General features: G+C 35.8%; 1 protein-coding gene and 1 long non-coding RNA gene across 2 annotated transcripts in view; one reads left to right on the top strand and one right to left on the bottom strand.

The window, feature by feature from the left end:
* Positions 1–26,447, bottom strand: part of LOC140170718 (WD repeat and FYVE domain-containing protein 3-like) — a 167,808-nt gene that overhangs the window by 31,859 nt on the left and 109,502 nt on the right. The window contains exons 26-47 of the mRNA XM_072193953.1: positions 25,928–26,080; positions 24,757–24,995; positions 24,031–24,155; positions 22,801–22,869; positions 22,222–22,348; positions 21,517–21,734; positions 20,666–20,859; positions 19,991–20,131; positions 19,005–19,177; positions 17,374–17,545; positions 15,800–15,829; positions 13,108–13,158; positions 11,415–11,481; positions 10,408–10,529; positions 9,676–9,877; positions 8,809–8,880; positions 8,212–8,298; positions 7,867–7,999; positions 7,010–7,217; positions 6,610–6,647; positions 6,191–6,235; positions 5,291–5,387 (exon numbers count right to left, since the gene is read on the bottom strand). Of these exons, the coding sequence (XP_072050054.1) occupies positions 5,291–5,387; positions 6,191–6,235; positions 6,610–6,647; positions 7,010–7,217; positions 7,867–7,999; positions 8,212–8,298; positions 8,809–8,880; positions 9,676–9,877; positions 10,408–10,529; positions 11,415–11,481; positions 13,108–13,158; positions 15,800–15,829; positions 17,374–17,545; positions 19,005–19,177; positions 19,991–20,131; positions 20,666–20,859; positions 21,517–21,734; positions 22,222–22,348; positions 22,801–22,869; positions 24,031–24,155; positions 24,757–24,995; positions 25,928–26,080 (2,763 nt within the window). The remainder of the gene's footprint in view (positions 1–5,290; positions 5,388–6,190; positions 6,236–6,609; positions 6,648–7,009; positions 7,218–7,866; positions 8,000–8,211; positions 8,299–8,808; positions 8,881–9,675; positions 9,878–10,407; positions 10,530–11,414; positions 11,482–13,107; positions 13,159–15,799; positions 15,830–17,373; positions 17,546–19,004; positions 19,178–19,990; positions 20,132–20,665; positions 20,860–21,516; positions 21,735–22,221; positions 22,349–22,800; positions 22,870–24,030; positions 24,156–24,756; positions 24,996–25,927; positions 26,081–26,447) is intronic.
* Positions 149–1,568, top strand: LOC140171260 (uncharacterized). The gene is made up of 3 exons (XR_011861582.1): positions 149–279; positions 794–881; positions 1,457–1,568. It is a non-coding gene; the product is annotated as an uncharacterized lncRNA (long non-coding RNA).

Below are 26,447 nucleotides of genomic sequence, written 5' to 3'. Positions count from 1 at the left end.
CATAACTTCTGTGTAAATTTTAAACTACACGCTTTGTTATGTAATCCTCACATTTTGCAAACGCTTCAGCGCTTTTTACACATTGTTATGTTCAAAATTACAATTTTTGAAGTAAAATAAAAATACCGAAAAGTTATGTAAACTCGGTTCATGTGCTTTGCATAGTTACTGTGTAGTTTTTCGTGGCAACCCAGCGCAAAACGAAACGATGGCGGATGACACGGTGGAAGACATTCTCGAGCGATGGAGGCTGTCCCAATATAATTGAGAAGTTTGAAGGTGAGTAGGCCTATAGCAGCATTTTTGTTTGTATCTTGCGTTTTGTCATGTTCATTTTAAATGCAGAGCGATATTTCAATTGTTGGTGCCGGGTGTATGCGTTGCCGTTGTATATCTACACACGCACCCCATGTACACATGTAAGCTTATCGATACATCACACACGACACACGAACTATACGAAGTTGATCGAGTCCACAGTTCATATGATTCCACATAATTATACATAAATCACATGACGCCATGGGAAGATCAATGCTCTTGGGGGCCTCATATGGAGGACATTTATTTTTTGTAAACAAAGATGAAAAGTCACGAGTGACGCCACATCATCAGTGGCTGAGAGAGCAAGGAGGGGGGAGGAGGATGGGTACGATGAGCAGATGCATAGTCGGGGGGGGGGGGGGCGCCAATCCATTTTTTGATAAAAATTCTAAAATTCTCTTATTTTAACAAATTTGTATTTCCGTTATTTGGAACTGATCAGACTAACTGTGATGTCATTATTTTGCAGATGAGGAAATAGACATGGTGCTACCATTAATCAGTTGTTTCCAAAACTTGGGCCACGATGTAAATTCATGAAGCATCATCAGTCAGAGGTAAGTTGGGAAGTTTTGCAATTCCATGATCAATGTTTGAAATTATGGGAAAAATATAATTATTTGGTTTCGTTAAACAATCAGTTTAAATTATTTAAAGGGACATTCAGAGATATCTGTCAATCCAAACAATTCCTTCCCAGACTAGTGATTTTTATTGTACTCTTAAAGCTGAGATGCAAAAGCTGGACCACAATGGCTGAAATCGAGTTATTGGCATTACGTTATAGTGCCGATTAAAATACACATTATATTAACTTATATACAGGAACTATATGGATTGTTTAAATTATTTTAATTAGAAAGGCTACGAACTTGTTTGTAAAAAATTCCTTTAAAACGTGGTTTATGTGAGGCTCGTAAAATATTGTTTTCCTATCTGGTTGATACTGCATGCATTTGACAAAAATCACCATCCTAAGTGGCAGTTCCTTGAAGCTATGATCTGTAGTGTGAGGCACCCAATTTCCACTGCTCCAATATTGAATCACTATGCTAATAAATTATGACAATGGTTATAAATATTGCTTCCACAAAACAATAATTTGTTTTTCGCTTTTTTTTTCATTTTACAGGAAATCACGGATTTGGAGCATTGTGTTGCCAACACCCAAGGTGGATCTCAACCGTACGTTCTTGTTCTCGGTGGTTCCATAGCAAACCCCCAGCAGGTTTTCACAATTGTGGGAAAGACAATTTTGCCTCAAAATTCACTCTTAAAGGCTGTTGACATCTGCTTGAAACTATAGTGTATGTCTTTGACATACATTACTAGCCTAAATGCCTGACAATTCTTGGAGAATGTTGTCTGTGAGTTCAAAGGAGTAGTGAGAAGCAATTTGCTTCATGACTTCCGTATGCCTTGCATGGCACTATCTGACCTTTGATTCACTGTGCACCAACATTGAACAACTGATAAAATTAGCCTAAATTGTAAAGACAGTCATTATCTAATACTAAATCAAAACACACAGGATCTCTATGAACATTATTTTTTTAATGAACGCTCTGGTGCCTGGCAATTCCTGGAGAATGCTGTCTACGAGTAGTGAGAAGTGAAATAAAACCTTTAATGAGTTCTTGTTTACACATTGGTTCTGGCAAGTGTGTTTATGTTGTGTCAATCTTTTAAAGCCTCATTTACAAAGAATTTAATTAAAATTATTTTACATAATTTCTTTGTAAATAATTTTACATAATAGTTATGGTGTTCTATTTTTACATCAAATTGTGTAAATAATTTACTTAAAAGCTATGTAAATTGAATACTTATTCATTATGTAAAATTTACATAAATAATTGGTACAATTTTACATAACAAGGGTTATGTAAACTTTTACATAATAGTTATGGTGTTCTATTTTTACATCGGAATTGTGTAAATAATTTACACAAAAGCTATGTAAACTGAATACTTATTAATTATGTAAAATTTTACATAAATAATTGGTATAATTTTACACAACAAGTGTTATGTAAACTTTTACCTAATAGTTATGGTGTTCTATTTTTACATCGATATTGTGTAATATTTTACACAGGTTGTGTAAACTGTTTTCTCAGTGTGGTAGTGTTGCCGCGAACGAAACCATGATTATTTAAGCACAATTTTGTCCTATTCAAAACAAAAAAAGATCATGCTCTGTATTAAAATTTATGGACATCAGAACATTAAAAGTAGCATAGAATAACTGACAAGCAATTATTTTAGCAGATAATCAGGAAGTTTTATGAAATGAAGAATAAATTGAGACATATTATAATTGTGATTTCTGTTTTGTCCTAATTTTCTTAATTTTGCTTTAAAAATGCAATGTTTTTAATTTATCGCTTTTGGTTATTTTCTTTCCTTTTTTTTTTTTTTTTTGGTGTTGACAAATATTGCATTTTATGTTCATTGTCCTTTTCTGAACCGCAAACATGATGTTGTTACTACTGCTGCTTTTTTCTTTTTAGTTAGTGCTTGAGAGGCACCACAACGGCCCGTCCGCGCCAATGAGATTTTAACGCCCATTATAGCTAGGCCTACACCACAGGAATCCCAAGTAAAATTTGAAAAGATTCTGATGTGTCGACATTACTCAATATTCCGTTTTGTTATTGTAATTGTTTGTAGTTATCATATTTTATTTTTAACTTTTACGGAATGTCAAACACGTATTAAAAGGTCATAGGCCTATTAGGCCTAAAGCTACAATAAAGTTGTAAAATATTTTGTACCGCATAAAAGTGAATAAAATACAACAACAAAAATTTAAAAAAAAGTGTGTCTGTTGTTGTTTTCAATCAAATAAACGTGTAAAAATTAGCGTAAAAGTTGTAATATGTCTTGAATAAACTTCTTGTAAAACGGACAAAAAGTAGGCCTATATATTATGTTAAACGGGCAAAACACGGAGAGGTCACAAGAAAACTGAAAAACACGGAAATTGACATAGCCTAACAAAACCGAATTTCAAAAGTAGAAAACGGAACACTTGTGGCTTTAAATTAGATTGTGGTTTATGCAGCGCAGTAGGCCTACCGTATAGGCATCATGCTGTAAAGAGCGCTTTAAAACACTGCATGAAAACATTCACGAAAAAATGCTTTAAAGCAGTTTACCTTTTAAAGTATGCAGAAAACATTATAAACGTGAAAGTTGAAAACCAGGCAAACATTGCAAATAAAAAGGCATTCGCCAAAACATTCGCAAAAAGTGTTGTAAAACCAAAAGCTTTTATCGCAATCATAATCAATCAGGAGAGAGAACGTTTGAAAACGAATCTTAAATCCGTGTTTTAATAACACTTTGAAACATTATTCAGGGCCTTAGGTATCTAATATTATAGGCCTACCGGTAGTAACTGCTTGCCTATTTTTATGGTCTTCAAAATTAAGACGAGACTGAACGACCGCTGAGGCCCCCGAACCAAGGCTGGGACTGCATAAATATAAGCTAATATAATAGGCCTATATTCTTGTCCAACTACACCAACTTGGTAAATCAAATAATAACAATGAAATGAATGATGAATGAATGAATGAATGAATGAATGAATGAATGAATGAAATAAAACAAATTTTTAAACATAAAACAATAAGCCTAATGATGTACGGGCTAAGTCTAGCCTACTAGCAAAATATTTAGGGCCTACGTTATTTATCGTATCTACCAGATTGCGTCATCATTACAGGGCTTCTTACGGGTAACTACTTCTTAAAGATAAATTTCATCTTTTCAAGTTCAGAATGAAACTTGAAAAACAAAATAAAACAAACAAAAATTCACTAAATTATGTTCATATAAAAAACCTATAATTTATACCACTATATCAGCACTTTTTTTGGTCGAAATTTATCGAGTAGGCCTACTGATTCTAGGATGGGGACGGTGGTGGTCTGTCGGCCCGCAGTTTCGCAATGCAATGGTGCAAGCTTTACCTACCTTGGAAGAGATCAATACGATAAAATACGGTAGTTATCGCGATTGGCGACTCCAGCGCCTCAATCAGCAATCACCTCGCCCATCCAGTTTATCATGTGTGCGTGTCTTTGCTAGCTTGCACGCGCGCAGTACACGCGTTTGAGAACGCTATATATTGCGGGAAAACAATGATTTATTTGCTTTTGCATTTTGACGAATTTTTAATGAAAAGGGTCTTTAAAATAGCTTTTCTTATGGTTCAAATTTTAAGATTTCTTTAAAATCTATTAATGACAAGATAAAATACGGTTTGAAGATGACATTAATGATGAAAAATCAATTTTGGCCATGTAACACTTCAGTGATCCTGTGTGCATCCTTAAGTCTCTATTAACACCCATTAAATCTATAGACTTCAGACTTGTATTTAGACTTGCAGATTCAAAATCACCGTAAATATCTTGCTAATCCATGTATATGATCCCATATTTTGTTAATCTTTTAAATCAGTAATCTCCTCGTGGGATTGTTCTTCATTGCCATGATTGCTTTTTATAGTCTGGTGCAATTGTTATAATATGTTTGACATGTTTTGAATATTTTTGAAGTTTTTCAAAGTGCAATAGTGTTTTGGTTAAATTAATATTTGTGTGCAATATGGTGCTTCTCTGATCTAAAACTTATTCCCTATTGATGCAATTTTTGATGTCTTTTAAAAGTTCTTAAAGTGTTTAATATTTTTAATGTTTATATGTATGTTCAAATTGTAATTTTACATGTAATTTGGCCGTTTGGCCACGATATGTGATAAAATAAAATACCAATAATAATAATAATGATCACATGGATGATAATCTCCTGCAAACATTCCAATTTTAGCTTCCATTTCTAATTTCTTAAATCAAAAGGCTGGTTGGATTATATATTACATATTATTATTATTTTTTTTTTATATATTACATATTCTTGTGATATCAACTGAATGCCATAATGCCACACTTACCGATTTTGCATTTTTGTCTTGTTCTTTTGCAGAGTTGTTTTTCTCACCAGCGATGAATTGAGTCCAAAACTTTGCAGCTGTTTCTGCCATTGTAGCTCTAAATATATGAAACAATAAAGTTGGCAATTAGAGTATTGCATATTCCATCTCTGATAATCTCTGACATACATATTTTTGTTTTTACTCATGCTCTCTTAGTGTTTGGTACAACTGTGCCATCCAGAGAAGTAATTCATTGGTAGAGCATCAGCGCAGTCACCTTCGGAGCCTTATTTCACCCTAATACAGATGAGCACTCCATTATAATGCCTCTTTGAAGGTGTTAGGAAAGCATTTCTTGAGCTGCATATCTCCTTGTCTTGGGTAGGCATCAAACAATTCTCTGAGGTCTCTGGACTTACCGTCTCGCTTCCCTCCGAGCATATTCCAGTGCTGACATGAACTCCATCAGCTGAAATTATCCTGAGCACCTGCATACACATCAACCCTTGTGCAGCAAGCTCAAAAGGACATCCTCAGACATTGTGTCCACGAAGCAGGAATCTCTGCAGTAAGTGGTTACTTTATTATTATAAAGTAACCACTTACTGCAGGAAGCTCTCACAGATCAGAGAAGTTATAATTGCAACATTTAATTTTGCTGTAATACTTGATAAAGTGACAGATTCCACTCAACTTGGCTTCTTTATTTTCAAGCTCTAGGTCCAGGGACACTCCAAAACCGAAAAACTATATCACTTAAAAAATATAAAAATCCAAGAAAGGTTGAAACCCCCCAAATTTTGAAAACATTTCTCCTAAAAATAGCGGACTATACTTATGTCAGTATGGTAAATATGGATCAGACTAAGCCAGATAAGTAACTACAATACAGGCATAGTTAACAGTTCAACTACATACCTTGCAATTTTCAGGTCCACACTAACATTCTTGGTTCCAGCAGCTCTATAGGAGACCACACAAATTATATATTAGCTATATTTCACTGCAACATATGATATGCTATCATCACATGACTTTGGCAGGGATGCAAATAACATGGTGATAAATGTCCACAAAATCTTATCAGGCATAGTAACTTTTTACTGGGCAGACAATAATAGCTCATGTCTTCCATAGGGGGTGTATGCATTTCAACTGGAATAGCCCACTACCAATGGAAAGAAGTAGGAAATTTCTCAAGAATAAAATGATTTTTCAGTTGATAAAAAGTAGTGTGGCTCCCAGAATCGGACATATTTCCATTGCTAATCGTGCATTTGATTATCTTATTACTTTCACTAAGTTTCTGATGCAAGTTAATGTATAATCATACTTACGAGTTTGGTAGTGTCACCTTGAAGATGTCTTCAATGAACTGCAAAAAATAGAAGACATGAAATCATAATTAATAATAACACATAAACTTAATGTCAGATAATTTATGCAAACCACTAATCAGTATCCGGTCGCTCAGACATCCGGGAACATTGTCCCCTTTGCACGAGCGTACGCATAGCAACCAGATCAAAGACGGGGAACTAAACATATGCACAATGGTTTTACAAGGCATTTTCCCTGGTTTGACGTCAGCCCGACCAAGAGAATCAATTAATAACAAATCTCTTGGCTGTGTGCGCTATCATGTATCATCTAAGCAACTTTAGAACCAATTCTAACCCTAAAAGATAACCAAATCCGAATCTCTCAGAAACTTGCCTCCCTTTCTTGTACACCTACCTGCTTCCTACTGGAAATTAGTACATCCCAGACTCTCCTCGCTGCATTACGCACCAGCAAACTACCTTCTTGGCTATGTGTATGTGAGCCATCATGCTCATGATGATCTATAGACTCCGCTGGTCTGTCTGGGTTTAATGGGTCTACATGCCAGGTGGTGGTACGATTCAGATCCGATGATTGACAGTGTAAACAGGAGGTACCAGTACTGTGTGACAAGGTAAGAATGTATAAGTTTACTTTATGGTTCGTTCAGGCTTCACTGCAGCTGTGTAGAAGTGAGGTGTGTTGCCCGAATTGCAGTCTCTTCACAAAATACTGCATTGCAATAGCGCGCTAAAGTTAAATTTATTTGAACTGGATTTGCAGTGCGTTGCGTTGAAATGCGGCTGAAAATGATCTATATTTCGGCAACAAATCGTAGATGCAGTGAAGTATGAACAACAGACCCTAAGGCTTTTAATCACTTGACGTATAAACATTAAACATTTAGCTTGCCTGAAAAAAATGGGGTCATCAGGAAGCTGGCCACAAATTTGGCATTCTCCAGCCTCCCCCATAGGAGGGAAAAAAGTGACAATTACCATGGTTAGATGAAAGGTACCCACTACGGGTTAAATTTTGTAAGTAAATACTACAGTTGATGATTCCATACCAAAGTGATTGCCTATTCAGGCTACTCAAGATTGAAATGAAATTTGGATAACTATATTGAAAATAAAATGAATTTTCCTCAATTCATTTGCTTTTTTTGCATAAAGTCTATTTTAGGAAAGTTAAAACTTGATAAAACAAATGTTTGATTTTTCATGCATAATTCTGGTCACTTATACAGGCTTATTTGTTTACTTAATTACCTGATCTCATCAGTTAGACAGAACAGCAGGTGACAGAGGCAGGCGATGAATTCTTGCTCACAGTTACTGGGCCCAAAAAGCAGGTTGCGATTCTCTGTCATGTGACGTAGTGACTCTAACAGTGCCATTTGGTCTGCAAAAAAAAAAAAGAATTAACACAATTGAAAATCAGTAGTCTGTTTCATCTATGATTGTAGATTGTTGTATTGAATCTGTCTGTACTCCTTCCTGTCCCAAGCACTGATGGCTCTAAAAATCTTGTCAAGACTGTCAAATATGTGTCAATGAAGCCCATTTTACCCCATACGCTAAATGGTACACCAAACATGGAATAAGACTACATACCTGTAACTGTAGAATGAGGCCTTGATAGCTGGAATAAGACAGTCCTATTCAGACAATGGTAAATAGTTTCCCAAGGAATGCCATGAGCTGAAAGAAAACAAAACAGAAACTTTATAATTATAATCTCTTTTAAAGGTGGCAACAAATGATCATTCTCCAACAGGCAAATGCTGATAATTTTTGCATATTCATGCGGGCAGATCATAACATATGTGCCTTCACGTTTATGCGATAGAGCATTTGTGTGTCTCGCATTCAGGTGAAAGACCTTAACATATGAGGTACGTGCATAGCAGTTCATCTCTCGCTCTTCATGGAACGATTGGCCCTCAATAACGGGTGATACTGGGACTTTACCTGCTGCCGATTGGTCTGTATATTTTCTTGTCTGAGCAACAAACACTTGGCAAAAACCAACGACATCTTGACATATGTAGTACTATCATATAATGCAATATGCTAACCTCTGTTGTTACAAACTAGAAGAAACTTTTTATGAAACTTCTGCAAAGATCAGATTTTCAAATTATACAGTATGCAGTAATCTCAGTAATATGATAAAGAACAATCTGAGTGTGTTATCCACAAGAAACTTACATCTTTTCTTGGCTTGTGCAATGAGTTGAGCCACAAAATCAAACACTTCTTTGGACTTGTGATTAAATGTTCCTGCAAGGTAACAAACATGTTTAGTTATGAAATCTATAGTTGCCTGCAAATACAATCAAATAATAAATTCATCATGCCAGCGAAATAAGAGAAAAAGAATCGCTTTTTCAATGATCATACCATATAGCTTAAATAATTTGACTCAGGGTTACTCTTTGGTAACACAAACTCATGCTTTTATAAAATTACTTCAGGTTATAAAATTGCTTTAGGTTTTGTTGTTGTTCTCAATTTCTTTTATCAATTCTTGGAAAAGGATTCATCACACTCTGTAGGAATTTACCTTCACCAATTGTGGAGTGGCATTTTCAATTTTATTCAAACCAGCTACAATTTTGATTTCACATCTCATTCTCACTGGTTTAGTCAGCAACATATTCCGAGACACATCCACGCTAACTTGAAATTTCAAATCATTTTATACAGGGTTCCCGCACCTTGAAGCCTTCAAAATTCAAGGACTTTTCAAGGACTTTCAAGGTCCAAAAGCATGATTTTCAAGGACTTACCACAACACAAAAATTATGATGCAGCTATCCATGCAGCACATATTAACGAAAGTGACAGCTCCTCTCCATTCCCCAAATTTTGTCAAAATTATACTTAAGGTAAAATTCCAATTTCCCCAAATTTTGTCAAAATTATACTTAAGGTAAAATTCCAATTTTCAAGGACTTTCAAGGACCTTGTGCAAATTTCCAGGATTTTTAAGGCCTTGAAAAGGTGTTTTCAAATTCAAGGACTTTCAAGGACCGCAGGAACCCTGTATCAATGATACTTCTTTTGATTCCTTACCTTGCCATAGCTTGTCTACAACCCTAGAAGTCAGATAGAACACATTGTGTACCAGATTGTTAAAGCTACCGCCTGCAGCAATAGGCATGGCACTCTCACGATCTAAAAGGACGTCACCAGCTAGCAGTCGATCCATCAAACTCACTAGTATGTCGGTCTGGAATTCACTTAACTGGGCTGGAGTAGCTCGTTCTGGTGATGCCTACAGGAACATGGAGTGAAAATTCAAATTAAGGGACATTTACATTTTTATGGAATGAAAATCTTACCTTGTTTGCCACAATTTTACAAATAAGATGGATATGCTCAATTTGATAATGATAATTCAGAACATTTTTTTAAAGAAAATGGTTCAAATAATATTACATTAAATGCTTCTAAAAGTTCTGTACCACTACTGTCTGTCTATGTATGAATGCCATATAGTTTTCTCAGGGTTTGATCAGGTTTTCCCACACAGAATTGAAACTAGATCCTGTGTGGGACAACCTGATCAAACTCAGGGGCAGGAATTTTCTGACTTCGGTGATGTCATGGAGTGTGATGTCACCTGATCAGTTTGGTATCTAGCTGTTTCCATGGCAAACATCAGAGTTAACAACATCGGCTGACGATGAGCAAGGTCCTCGAAAGGGCTCCCGGTAAGCAAAATAAGTAGTATTGAAGTTTAATTTAAATTACTTCCAAATATTACACAGTTTCAACATATTTGCCCATATGGCTCTCCCTTACCTCCAGTAGCATATCCATAACAGGTGGATTTTTACTTGGTACAGGCAAAGAAAGACTGTCTACAACAATCACACGTAAGAAATCCATCACATACTTCCTGGCTGGATGATTGCTTAAATTACCTGCAAACAAGGATGAAATTTAAGACACACTTCCATATAATTACATTCACCAGTATTAAATTTTAGAACAGAAATGACCTCAATAACTTCCTGAAGTACACAAAACAACCATAACAGAGGTTTTGATTGAAAATTGTTCAATCAAGTTGGCCAATAAAAATAATTCCTCAACCAGGATTTGAACATGCGACCTCTGTGACTTTTGTCTGTTTGGAACTCATTTAAAGATACAGGACAGTCATTCTTAAATACAATTTCAGATCCTCGTTATGTCAAGGAGATCAAATTTGACAGAGGTAGTTTTTTAGACATTTACTATACCATTTGTATCAAGGATCAGCAACTGTGCAGTTCATAAGGCAATATTACGTGCCACATAGCTGGGTACCAGCAATTGATTTTATTGTAACTGACTCCCAGGACTATTATGCCACAATGACATAACCATATGCATGACACATATAATAGAAGTTGGTGAAAGCCGATTCACTGTGTGGACGATGCTCTCTGAGGGATTGCTTCTTATCAATAATTTATCTGCTGCACTTCAAAGTTCCTATTGCCAGCACTATCAAACAAAATCACTTTGGGTGTAGATTGTAATCTTTCTGCTTTATATCTAATTATCCAACACTACCCTTTCCCTCTAATGAATGATTTAAATACCCCAACTATTTCCAGTTGATATTGTTGGGGTTTGTCATATTGACTAATCACACATTACTATGACCAATGAGGACAACAGTATATTGTTTTTCCTAAGCGCAAAGCCATTTTTGACATCATGCAGTTCGCATATGGGCCTTCACAGAATATATACCGACAGTTTTAAGTAATCCGGTATTCACCACTGTGAAAAAATACAATGAAAGTGTGTTTACTTACCAGCTTGATTAGAGTTTCTCTCTGGTGTCTTCACTCCTAATGCTGGTATATCAATCCCAGGAATGAACTGTGGACAAAATGTTCAAACTAAATTAGTGACAACTTGAAGATATAAGCATCATAATTCTAATTATTGTAACCATGCAGGTATATTTGACCTCACATGTGTTGTGTAAAATACAATGACATGCCTTTTAGTTGAGATTGTACTGTGAAGTCATTAGGCGGAGGTGCCCTATTTAACGTTAGCTTTGGATATTTAATTATTTTATTTATTTTCCCCCAGCTTGCCCAGGTGAAAAATCAATAAAATAACTAAATGTCCAAAGCTAACATTAAATAGGGCGCCTCCGCCTAATGTTTAGAATTGGAATTTGGGTTGCATCTTTCATTTTTGAGTTGTTTTTAACACATTTCAAAGTGTTACTTCAATGAAATAATACATGTGAAGAGAGACATACTTGCAATGTACAGTGCTAATGAGTGCTATAATGTAGGCTGAAACATGCCAAATTTAACTCTAGAGCATTCAGAACATACGCAACTATAGTCTGTCCAGTCTCAAGTTGAGAGTAACGCCATGTTGTATTTAGCTGTACGTGCGCACTAACCTAATCCTGTGGGGAGTATACATGTGTAGAAGGGCGATTTGACCGTACGCTGGCCATGCAACCATGTAAACGCACTAATTCGAATCAGTCATTGCAAACATGGCGTTACTCTCAACATGAGGCGAGACACACTATAGATTTAACTTGAAACTACTTTATTCATAATAAGTAAGTTGGAATTCTGATGCAAAAACAAACTTCACAGTGGTAACTCAAAACAGTCTTCCTTAAAAAAACCTTTCCAGAACATCTTACTTTTCCCTCAGGAGGAAGGGGTATACCTTCACTATAGGCAAGTTTCACCCTCAAGACCCCCATTTTCATCAAGCTCTTTTTCCATTCCGGAGACTCCCTCCCTGCCCCCCCCCTCAGGAGGAAGGGGTATACCTTCACTATAGGCAAGTTTCACCCTCAAGACCCCATTTTCATCAAGCTCTTTTTCCATTCCGAGACTCCCTCCCTGCCCCCGTAAATATCTTTTGTCATTCCGGAGACCATAACTTTTAAATTCCGACAACCTTTTGGCTAAATTTTCCTCCAAATAAATAAAATTAGCTTTGAATTTGAGCTCCAAGTACTTAATTCTGAGAAGTTTTTGCTAAAAGAGCACTGAACAAATCCCCATTTTTAGTTCTGGAGACCCAATTATATGTCCCCAAACACCAATTCCGTGGCCCGCAAAACCTGGGCAGCACTCACCTACCAACAAATTATTTGAGTACCCCTGGGTACTTTTCCTAGAATGTTTACATTCCATTTTCCAGATAGAGAAACATTTTTTTGTACACTTCACAATCAAGAACATACTCTTCACCAAAACAGATTTGACTATACTTTGTTCGACTTTTAGTTCAATCAAGTCCCGACTTATGCTCGCATAAAATATGCAAAGTACAACTAGTGTATATGTTCCACCTAACTTCATGCATGCCATTCTGATGATTCTTTCTCAATCCACAATGTTATGAGTCTTTGCCAATTGTAAGTCAAACAAAGTGAGTTCCAGCTATATATAGCCCATGGGTTACTACATAATTTCCCCTTACTTAAGTTAAAAATATGTAATAATCCATCTTCCTTACCCTACTTATATCCTCTGATGGAGATGACACCTCACTGTTCTCCTCACTCAGCTGTTCAAAATAAACCAATTATATTCATCTCATCATATAAAACATGAAAAGTGAAGTAGATTTGCCAAACTACTTGGAGTTCTCAAAGTCTCAAAACTAATGACCAGATTTGCATCACTATATTAAATGTAATGTCACTTAGGCATTTTAGCAGAGGAGTGCAACAAAGTCATACCTGCACTCACTACACCTCAATTACATATTTCACTTACTATGATAATTAACTACACTGCCGGAAAATGTGGCTCCCATGCCTGATCACTTGTTAGGTAAGTTATAATGGGTCGGAATCTTGCCATTATATTGAACAGGTAAAAAAACAATAAAATTGTAGCTAATACATGTACAACTTTCCTGCATGTAATTGTTTTGCTTTGTAGCTAGTCATTTTTCTATGCAAATATGAGCAACTGCAAAAGTATAGACAAATATTTGGAAGTAGAATATGTGTAATGCTTGGCATCCTTTTTATCAAACTTGTGACCAAACATATGCACATGAGGCTGATATCATTGCCTATCTATTCTTCAGGCACGAGAATGGCTTTTTTGAAAACTGCCTGAAAAAGCATGTGAATTCGGCCTTAAAAGCCCCAAAACAGGCTAAAGAAAATAATAACAATGCATAAATTTGAACAACAAAACTAGAAGCCTGAAAATTCTCGTGCCTGATTCTTGTTGGGTAAGATTTCATGAATTATGTTGACCACCTGTATGATTAGTTGGCTTACATGGCTCATCATACATAACTATTTTCTTTTTCTATTCATACAATCGTCATTTACATAATTTAAATTAATGACCTTTCATTCATTTAAGGGGTGGGGTATGAACGTTTGGACAGTATTTATTGTGGGACATTAGAACACATCAGACATATCGAATTGCATTCTGCATAACAAGAATGTCCTTCTGATATCAAATAATTTTGATTTTTGAAATTAGCAATGTAATACACATTTTATGGCAAATGATTAAAATTGATATTTTTGATATTTAACAGTACTCAAGTAAACTTTATAAATCTGATGATTTATACTTAAAGTGTATGTAGGTGGGATGAAAAGCCGGACGATCAATCGAAAATTTTGACCTTTCGTATTGAAGATATGGATTTTTTTTCCCAAAACACCCAAAAAAATTAGGTCTTTTGGGGGAAAAAATCCATATCTTCAATATGAAAGGTAAAAATTTTCAATTGATCGTCGGCTTTTCCTCCCAGCTACATACACTTTAAGAATATGTCATTAGATTTATAAAATTTACTTTGAGGACTGTTATAAATCAAAAATGTGAAAAATATCAAATTTTAATAATTTGTCATAAAATTTGTATTATATCATGAATTTCAAAAATGAAAATTATTTGATATCAGAAAGACATTCTTCGATTCAGAATGCAATTCGACATGTCTGATGTGCTCTCATGTCCCACAAAAAATACTGTCAAAACGCTCATTCCAGATCCCTTAACACCATTAAAAATATTTAGCAATAAAATGTGCACACTACATATTGATGTTTTGGCATGCATTTGTGCAGACATTTAATGCCATTACAGTGCATGATCAAGTGATAAACCAAAATAACATTTGAAATCATACCTGGGGACCAAAATGTAAAATAGAGGTAAATCGATGTTCAATGATTCAAAATCATAATCCACAGACTATACCAAAATGATTGAATGTGAAAGTAAAGATATTGAATATTTGTCCAAATGATTCACACATATTATTGTTTTCTTTACATCCTGTTTTCTTTTTCCTCTCGCTCCCTCTCTCACACACACATCAATCTGTCCATCTCTCTGTTCAATCATTCATGTATCTCTGAATCTGATTTTCTGTCCCATTTTGCTCCCTCTCTCCCACTCATTTCAGTATTGTCTGTTTAAGAATTAGGGTAAGTTTTCCACCAACATTGGATGATAATAATATAACCATTCAAATTGGATGTGAAATTTTGACATTCCATAAATTCTTGATGAATCCACATCACCATATAAAGTAGCAGAAAACACAAGAGAATCTAGGCCTGTTATAATTGGCACCAGTTGTCCTGGTCAAATTGAGAAAAATTATATTACATGAAAATGAGTGTTTTTGGTGCAAATTTGTTATCCAATCAAGTAAGGGTCTATTCTGTGACTATTTGAGTTAAAATCATCTTCTTTCTGTCATTTTTGGGAAATTTTGAGGCAGCGATACAATCATGCTCAATAATATAGAAATGTTGATTCAACTCTGGGTGCCTACAAAACATTGATCCCATTTGACTGGTTGTATCTGAAATGTCATTCACACTTTTTCATCTTTTGTGACCACCTAGATCTTCCTAAATTTGATCGCAACCAGTTGCTTTATTCATTGTAGCTTAGAAAATTGCATTTGAATTGTTGCTATGCAATTTACACAGTAATATATAGGAAAATGTATTAGTGGTGTGGACTCTGATAAATCAAGATGGAAATATTTGTAAATTTCTTGGTCTATTTTTGTATTTTTATAAACCAATGATTTTTCTAAGAACAATATTTATTTCTCATCCAAAATTAATGGAAAGATAATCATAGCCAATGCAAAACCCTAATTCTCGAACTTAAAAAACAAAATGAACAACAGTTGAATAAGGTGTACGTACCAGAACATACTCATCCAAAGGGGATGAGACCTGGTCAAGATGAGCATGATGATGAGATGTGGTGGTTGTAGTTGTATCATACAAATAGAAAAATAATCATAATCATAATGGAAGGGCAAAAGAAATTAACATATATCAATGAATGGTACACAAATAATATGTGGCAGCAACATGCACATCGAAATGTGATGACTGCTAACAGATTCACAACATTCATACAAATTTTGTGATTAATGGTCATGTGATGGCTGTGTGAAGTTTATGTGACAGTCATGTGCTATGAAATTGACTGTCACTGACACAAGACAGTCATGTGCTACCATAGCCACCAAATGCATGTATAGCAATCCGCACACCACAAACGTATTGTGGAAAGAATTTATATCAGTTCGCAATATATTCCGTCAAATATTGCTGTCACTTTTGCGATATAAAGCATGTGACTGTCACATGGTCAATCTAGCCATCACATGATTTTAGAATGTAATAGTCATGTGCTCGCCATATTGTTGCTAAGATATCCATCTGCTTAGCCATGTAATATCAATGTGCTATAAATTTTAATAGGTGAAAATGACTGCTGCTGCAACGATAGACATCTTGACCTTGCAAAACTAGTAATTGAAAAAAAAAAGTTTCTGAATAAATGCTTGTTGATATGTGACATTTCCTGCATCCCGCTGACAATTCTTGGCAATCCTGTACAAGTATACAGTCACACTATAATGCAGCTCTGTAAGCCAAACCTTTGTCAGCATTTCAACATAAAATACTTTAACAATCAATTAGAGATCAATTCTAAACCAAAAAGCATCTCAAGCCAGTTTATTGTATTCACAACAATATTTTGGTAGGGTTTCCACATGTATTTTGCAGAGAAAAATCACAGAGCCCAACACCAGTGCTGCCAATTTTTGGCATTTTGAATGTATTATTATGATATTAAATGATACGCCTCACACTTGTGCCGCGGGAACATTGTGCTTCACTGCATTTCATAAAAAAACTCAAAAATCTCCATGGTGTCTAAATGTACTCTAGTAGTACTACTCATGAAATAGCCCAGATATTGGCCAAGAATAAAAACATGCGACCCATTTTCAAGAAATCCTTTTCAAACTAAACTATCATATCAATTTCTCATGCATCATAATATCATCCAATGTTTAAAAATAGAATTCAGAGCTAGAGACGCAACACCATAGTGCAACTTAGGAGTAAAATAAAATAACTTGTCAGAATAGTGAAAGCATGGACTGAGACAAGAGTTAGTCATATAACAAGCAACCCTGCACAAACACAGGGGTTTGATTCCAATTTGATTAATTATGAAAAGGGAATTTCCCTGGGTGCTTGAAGTAAAAAAAAACTGACAAAATGTTAAACAGCTTTTAGAAGCAGCCATGATCACACATTGTTATTATTAAAATTGTCTCAGAAAGGTAAAATTGCGATATTACAAGCATTCTTTTATTCTTTTCTTTTTAATGTGGTTTATAAAATGATCATAGCACCAACTAAAACCTGTCCTTATAGAACCTTGAAAAGATGGTTTTGAAATAATTTGTTTTTACCGCATCTCTGACAGTATCCCAGAGTTGGCCAAACAAGACCGGCGGTACATAGTCACCGTGTAGTTTCACTACTGACAGATAACTCCTCAGGCCATGTTGGGAAATAAACCACTGATGACGAGTGATAGATAGCGGATATATATATAGCAACAAGATTATTTCTTTCACATTTCTTGACGACGACAACAACGACAAATGTTACTTACAACTAGCATTTTTTGGAAATAACAAATCATGCTGTTATTTGTACATCAATATTGGAGCCTAACATATATCGACTGCTCAGTGCAAGAGGTGGATTAAGTGCAATAGCTGCCCTGTGAACATTTGGCAAATTACACACAGTATATTATACTCATCTACACATAGCAGCTATTGCACTTACCCACTTCTGGAACTGAACAGTTGATTAGGGCCACTTAGGACTTCCTACGCGATACTTTTGGAACCAGGTCAAATCTTTATATAGACACTCACACAACATCTTAAACTAAAAAAATTATACCTCCGATCTAAATCCTGGATCTAAATGTTCCAGACTGATCTGGATCCAAAAGCACATATAGATAGTCACAACGGAACTTCAAAGGAAGAACAAGGCCTTCATAGAGATATATACTATGTTGGATTGTCACATGAGGACCTAAACAGTGTTCCTCAAGCATTTTAGAACCACTTCCAAATCTGCCAAATTGATCTTCGACAGCATTGTCAAATTTCTGACAAAGCATGGTTGGGAATGCAAAATTGGTATATTTGCATCTTACAAAGCACAAGCCTTTTGTGATTGGGCTTTTACTGACAATTCATACTTTATTTAGCTATTTAATACAAGCAAAGTTTTGTTGGTAAATGGTCAGATTCTTATCCATGAGTGACACGGTACAGTGTTTTTGTTTTTTTTGGGGTGGGGGGTATTTTTTTTTCATACATTGCTTGACACAGGCACAAACCGAAATGTCAAAATGTTTTGTTTTAAATAAATCAAACAAGGGAAATATTGTCAACAAAATAGTGAACAACTGTTAGAGAAGAAGAAAATACAATTAAGTTAAGGTCTGCAAGATAATTTTAATATGTAGGAAGAAGTTTTAATATGTAGGAAGAAACTATATTTATATAGCTTTGTGGTATAGTTCTTTCTGGGATAAGAAGTCAACATTTTTTTAAAATCTCAAATGAAATAACTGAAAAAAAAACAAAGAAACACATTGAAAAACTGCAGTATCAGGTTTACACATTTTTAAATGCATAGTGGGAAGCCGCAGGTGTAAAATATTAATGTCAAACATGGCACATTACACTACACGTGCAACACTGCCAAAACACTAATAGACAGAATAAAGTAGCAGGTGCAATAACAATTAAACATCCATTTTAACTGTACTGCAATGATCACATTACACTGCCTACGGAATAGGTCACAAAAAGGCGCCTAAGTGTTGTCAAATGAAAATTAAAATTCACAAGAATTTTTTAAGAACAAGTTTCCTATTCTACCTTAATAGATCATCTTGAGTTCCTGCCTAAGAATCAACACACTAATTTTTTGTTGTTTTTCGAAAAATTAAAACACTGTAATCAATGTTAAAGAAACATGGCTGAAATTTAACCTGATTAGTAACCCTTACCTGTTCATGCGGCGTGTAGGAAAGAGTGCTGAGGCAAGCCCGGATAGGAAGCCTGCACTCATGCACACTGGTCTGAATTCCGGCACGTTGTGATACAGATACAACAAGAATTGAATCAGCGTCATTGGGTAGTCCTGCACCCACAAGTATGTTACATCTTCTATATCGTAAGGCTGTATGGCAACATTAAAATAGTTAAGACAAAATCATGATGACATTTTGTTAGTCAACTTGTTAAGTTCATAATTAACCTTTTTGGTAAATCCCAGAATTCTTTGCAGTTAGACCTGAGATGGAGTCTAACCGTAATGAATTATGGGATTTACCGGAAAGGTCAATTGTCCTCTAAGTTTGCCGCCAATTTTTTTTACATTGTTTGCACTTCTTTGCAGGAGGTCACTTTCTTTCCCCACATCTCAACGTTCTCTGCACCCCCTCCCCGAAAAGAGCAGGACAAGTAAAATATTAAGTTGGGCATGGTGACTTCTATGTGGAAATTCTGCGAAGCCTGGATGTGGAGTGCTATGTGGTTATTCTATGCATAGGGAGATTATTGTATTTTGCCCAGGCCATGTGAGCAAGTCCAAGTACACTTGAGCTACAACTGTGACTGTGCACTACACATAACAACCAAACTGAGCCCAACTCTTAGCAAAACCTCATTACTCAGGCCCAGTGTGTTTTCTTAATTGTTTCAATATGTCACAGTGTGTTAGTGTTGTTGACAGGATACCGGCGTAACTTTTGGAAGCAAACATGTTTTCTTAACCTCATTCTTCTTTTTACATTAGGAAATTGCCATGAAATTTAACAATTAATTTGCTTTTAAAAATACAGACTGTTCACAAGTTCATTGGATACATTTTGCATCAAGAGCATAACTGAGTTTTCAATATGTTTATTATAATGGCTAGTCTTATAATGCATACCAAACATATGGTCTGAATGAATAGCCGTCTGATTTGAAAACATGTGAGCATACTGACCTGATTGAGCATGGCCCTAATCTGTGATAGTATGACATATATAGCATCAGGACACAGGTTGTTAGCAAGGTTGATGTTGCTCTTCGTGGTCTGGCCAGCAGGAACCTTGAAGATAAACTGCCAGATGGAATTCAAATCCAACTGAAATAGACAGATAATAATATAATAGAGTTAAATAGAGTTATGGATTGGGCCTGATGGTAGATGGAAAGCTGAACAAGGGTTCTGTACTTCATCATCTATTTAAACTGCATTCAGGGACTGCCTTTTGAGGAGAGCGAGAGCAATTGCTCTCTACTGCTCTCCTTAAATCTGATATAGGAGAGTGATTTTTAGCTCTTAGTTGACCATTCTCTCCTTACATTCTATTGTAAATACTCTAATCAGCTCTCATTGAAGGCTCCAGAAGAGCTATTTAATGCTCTCCTGCAAATTCCAAAAGTACACATTCGGCGTACTACTTGCCATCCAGCGCATATTATTTTGCACAAAGTTCCGTGGACACGCTTGCTGTAGCATGCATACACGTGAGGACTAAAGCTTAAAAAGAAATCTGCAAAATATTATAGTCTGAACTTCTTCCAGGGCATTGTTTTCTTCCAACAAACTATAGAAAGTCAAAGCTTCATACATTAATGCAGATATAACAAGGAAATAGTATAGGAAAACACAAACCTCACAGCCATCTGGTAACTCATGTACAGTATGTCCCATAGACAGCGCCAGTAGTAGAAAATATATCTCTGGTACACTGGCATGCTTGGGTAAGAGCCACTGCAACACAGTGAACCCAGGTAGATGACATGCTTCTTGGTTGATCTCCTGCACTTTCTGCTGGTATTTCTTGTTTCCTTTACCAACATTGAAACCTGAAATGACAACAACATAGTTTATTGAAAATGCTCGAATGTGAGTTCATACGTGCTGGTGATAAACAATTTCTAAAACTAACCTTGAATTTTTGATGTGTGACACACATCCTCATCAGAAGAAGTCCTAAGATGTTGTGAGGGCAAGTCCATCACAACTTCTTAGGACTTCTTCTGGTTAGTTGAATTTTTGTGCTGAAAGTCAGTTTAAACTTCTAGAAATTATTGAAAATGCTAATATGTGACCATCCAGCACAACTGAGCCCTGAAGTCGCCAATCATCATTTTTGAGATATTCAACCAAAATATTCTGCTTGAAATTAGCTTTAAAATGATGTATATCATGTCTATAGTACTAGACATTTAAGTAGTGAAAAATCAATAAAACAGTCAATAAATCCTTTGTTTCCTATTGTTTATTGTTAACTTCAATGGAGCATATCTCAATAGTGGCACTGGCGACATCCGGGCTCAGTTGTGGTGGATGGTCACATATTACAGTGGTGTTATTTGACCTTTGACCCCAACCAGGGTAAAAAAAATTTATGAAGCTTGGGCCAGTGGTTCTTCTGTCCAAGTTTGATAATCATAGCATGTAATTTACAGTACAAGCCCTGAAAGATTTCTGAGGGCAAAATAATGTTATCCATATCTTACCTAAGACAACCCCCATCCTGTTATGCAGTACTGATTCTGTCTGTTCCAGCCAGCCGCCTCCATAAATTCCTTCACGGAACTTGCCAATGGCTGCTTGATTGTGAAGAAGAACTAGCATTATGCGCAAGGCATAAATCACTGTTGATTTGTGCACATGGCCTTGTACAAAGAGTAGCAGCCAGTCAAACCCAAGCACTTTCTGGACTTCTTCACAAGCACTGAGAATTATAAAGGGGAAAACAGTACAAAGTTAATTAAAATATTCATTACATATTATAACCTGTTCCAGCAATATCAGGAGATAAGTTCCGAATCCTAAATCTGGAATGACCGACCTCTGAATGGGCTATTCCAGTAGAAATCCATATACCCCCTATGGAAGATGTGACCTTAATCTTCCACACAGGGAGTGTGTGTTTCAAATGGGGATACCTGAATGGGTTACACACCCCCTATGTGGGAGATTAAGGTTGTGTCTTCCACAGGGGGTGTATGGATTACATGTAGAATAGGCCAATACTGATAATTATCTGCATCAGTTGAGTTAACACAATTGATGTGTATGAAACTGAACCTTGCCTCTGTGATCCCCTTAACCAGAAATATGTTTATTTGTTAGTGTTTTATTATGACTTTATATTACACATTCCAGTATCATTACAGGTAAACCATAGGATCATTATAACCTGTCTACTTCTTAATTACCTGCTGTTGGGCCTTCCATTGGGTGCTCTAATCATCTTGAAGATCACATCTAGTAGTGTATTCCTCAGATGTATGGTATGAGGGGACACCATGCCAGACCAGTCCTCAGAACAACTATCAGTCTCAGCTGCAAAAAATTTTTAAAAAAAGGTCTAAATTTCATCATCCAATATAACATTTCTTGGTTTTGGACTATTAAACATGATATATATTATATGAACATGGAAACATGTAGACCCACACATAAGAGCTCCAACATACGTACACCACCCTCCTGTGAGTTTCAGTTAAGAAGCAGAGAGTGCACACACTATGTGGAAGAGTGCCTAGCCTAATTCAGGGCATGTGAGCTCACACAAATCCACTTGTATTGATAGATAGTGGGAAAATACTCTTCTCATCCGAAACTCGTGAGCAATCAACTCAAAATACAACCTAAAAATTTTACAGTATTCAAATGGAATGAACAATTTCCTGCTGGAATGAATATTTGGTGATAACTAGAACTAGGAATGGAGATTACCTTCCCAGGTGGTGTGGAATTCAAATGGGATAGCCAATACAGCCATTCCTACATACCTCTGCTGCCTTTCAGGGAGTCAGTATCACCCATTCCAACAGCGGTCTCAATTTCCTCATCATTCTTAATTGTTAGCCAATACACATATTCCTACATACCTCTGCTGCCTTTGAGGGAGTCAGTATCGCCCATTCCAACAGCGGTCTCAATTTCCTCATCATTCTTAATTGTTAGCCAATACACATATTCCTACATACCTCTGCTGCCTTTGAGGGAGTCAGTATCGCCCATTCCAACAGCGGTCTCAATTTCCTCATCATTCTTAATTGTTAGCCAATACACATATTCCTACATACCTCTGCTGCCTTTGAGGGAGTCAGTATCGCCCATTCCAACAGCAGTCTCAATTTCCTCATCATTCTTAATTGTTAGCCAATACACATATTCCTACATACCTCTGCTGCCTTTGAGGGAGTCAGTATCGCCCATTCCAACAGCAGTCTCAATTTCCTCATCATTCTTAATTGTTAGCCAATACACATATTCCTACATTCCTCTGCTGCCTTTGAGGGAGTCAGTATCGCCCATTCCAACAGCAGTCTCAATTTCCTCATCATTCTTAATTGTTAGCCAATACACATATTCCTACATACCTCTGCTGCCTTTGAGGGAGTCAGTATCGCCCATTCCAACAGCAGTCTCAATTTCCTCATCTTTCTTAATTGTTAGCCAATACTATAGCTGGCATTTTCGGGTAATTTTGTACCCGGGTACCCGCCGCATTTAAAAAAAAAATTATTTTTTCGGTTTTGTAGTGTCCCTGGACCTAGACCTAAATGCCAGGATCATTCATGGTTGACCTAAAAAAAAAAAAAAAAAAATTCAAGATATTTTGTATTTTTAATATGAAAATCGATACTTTGCATTCATGTCATACTCTATTAATGATTTCAAAATGCATTCAAATTCAATACATTTTGAAATCATTAATAAAGTATGACATGAATACAAATTATCAAAAAAAAAAAAAAAAATACAAAACATCTTGAAAAATTTTTTTTTTTTTTTTTTTTTTTTTATTTTTATTTTTTTTTTTATTTATGTTTATGTCCTTGGTCTCTACAAAACTGAAAAAATAACAAACTTAAAAAAAAAAAAATTTTTTTTTTTTTTTTTTTTGAATTTCGGTACCCGGGAGGGTATTTCCTACCCGGTAATGTAATCTCGGCGGGTACCCGTTTACCCGACCGAAAATGCCAGCCTTAGCCAATACACATATTCCTACATACCTCTGCTGCCTTTGAGGGAGTCATTATCGCCCATTCCAACAGCAGTCTCAATTTCCTCATCATTCTTAATTGTTCTCTCATCAGCTGAGATGTTTGGTAATGTTGATGCTAGAAACTGCCCAAATCTGCAACAAAAACAAAAATATAAAAATTACACCTCAGTAATAAGATTATGTTCTTTTCAAGAGGTCTTGTTCTTCTTGACAATGTCAGAACTGTATGCGAAATCTCAAGATGTATTGAGATTTATTTAATTACTTCACAAAGTACTATCAAAAAAATCCACATGTTAGCTTAAAATGTTTGTTTTCTGTAGGTGTGCTAAAAACCAGGATATGAGATGCTGCTTTTTTTTTTTGGGGGGTAAAATGGTAAAAATCAGTTGCAATGAAAATAAGATGCGAAAATCAGAGCTTTGAAGAAACTACAGATTGATTTTACGAGTATTATTGATTTCATTGCATTTGTAAACAAAATATTTTGAGCCTATTCTTTTTTACAATATTTGTGCATGATTTTTTTTCAAATAAGGAGGCAGTAAAAATACTCAAAAAAAGAAATGCAAGCAGCCTAAAGGGAACATACTGTTTGTCATTTTTTAACAACAAACATTCCATGTTGCTACCAGTAATTTTGAAGAAAAAAAAAACACTAATAATCTGACAAAATTGATGGTCCCTGACAGAGTCTATTTACAGGTGCTAGAATCAATAAGTTTCCACTTACGCTAGTAGATCCACATTAGCAGCACCCCCACCTTGTAAGAGCACACCCAGTACATTGGATATAGCCAGGATAGAGCTATGGGCCAGGTTGGAATCATGTAGCATGTAGAGTAGCCGGTTCACCATTCGTAGCTGTCGCATCAGTCGGCGGTTCTTCTCTGCCTCACTGGAGTCCATCAGAAGCTCGTAGAAGTGTTCGTACAGTGATCGCTGTAAGTCATATGGTGCATTGTGCCATACCTGAAAATAAATGGTAATTATGAGTTGAAATTATTATAACTTTAAACAAGATGCAGAATAAGATTTCATTAATCCATACCTAGATTTATGAAGCCTTCATATCTGACCAAATTAGAGTCTGATCAGTTCCATTAAAGCAAAGTGCCAGTTGCCCCATATTGCATATTTTGTGTTTTGCACTATACTCAGTTGGGCTAACAATGTTAACAATGTTTACTCTAATCTATCTATTCTATTTTCTGACCAAAGTATATAATCCTATCTTATATATTATTATGTTCTATTCTGTTTTATTTTATAATCTCTATGCTATGCTATCAATTTTATTATATTCTATGCCAAAAAGTAAGGTAGAAGCTTGGAGGCATGAAACAACCCCAGTAAAGCTCAGAATTCAATCAAGTGTTCACTGTATAACAGCTTTTTTTTTTTCAAATTAAAGACTGTGAACTAGGAACTATGTTGAAATTCTATACAGCAACTTTCCTTGGAGTTGCAAAAAGAGCCCAATTGGTTGTTTATTTTTTTATCATTTTTTTTAAAATTAATATCCTGAACTGAAAACCTCTCACTATTGTAAAACTACAGTAGTGATTGCAAACATGTCACCAAAAATTACTATGTCACAGCTTCCTTTGATTTGCCACCACTATAGTCTATATTATATAGTAAAATCAGGGTAAAAACACCAAATATGGGCTGAAAATAAAAGAAAAATGCGTAAATTTTGGCAACAAAAAAAGAGGAAATCAGCTGAAAAGAGGAACTCTCACATCCCTGTATATATCTACCTCCAGTCACTGGCATTAGCTTTGAAGTTCAGCGTGTGCTGTGTTGGCTTAGCGTGGTTTTGTGCATGTACACATGCACTGAACTTCAAAGCTAGTGCTAGTGGCTAGAGGTAGGTGTATAGACTATATACGTGTACTTACCTCCAGATCACAGAGTAGGTCTTCAAATGCCGTCCTATGTGGAATGATAGTAGTTTCCCTGCCGCTATCTACTGTACCTACTAAGGAGAAGGTCAGATGCAGGATGTGGCTATTCAATAGATGCTTCTTCTTCTTCAACAGGAATGCAAGAATCTGAAAAGCAGGCAAAGTCAATACATGTTCCAATCTAATAGCATTTCTTTATATTTACAGCTTACATCAAGGTTAAATAAAGGCAAATAATATTTGCAACATTCCTTGAATGGAAGCAAAACTTGATTTTGAAAGTAAAAGTAAAAGGTAAAGTAGTGGAACCTGCACTTTTTACAAGACGGAGTGCCATCTCTCTTTTGTAAGCGATTAAGCCAGAATCTACCGTTAAATATTGCTGTTGCCACACCTCCTCCACAACAGGTCTTACCATCCCAGAATTTAAGAATGCCGGTACCCATTTATACACCTGGGTGGAGAGGATTAATCAAGATAAAGTGCCTTACTCAAGGGCACAACACGATGGCAT

Source organism: Amphiura filiformis, chromosome 15 (genome assembly GCF_039555335.1).
Source record: "Amphiura filiformis chromosome 15, Afil_fr2py, whole genome shotgun sequence".
NCBI lineage: Eukaryota > Metazoa > Echinodermata > Ophiuroidea > Amphilepidida > Amphiuridae > Amphiura > Amphiura filiformis.
The sequence above is the reverse complement of the archived record's forward strand: the minus strand, read 5'-3'. Positions and strand labels throughout refer to the sequence as shown.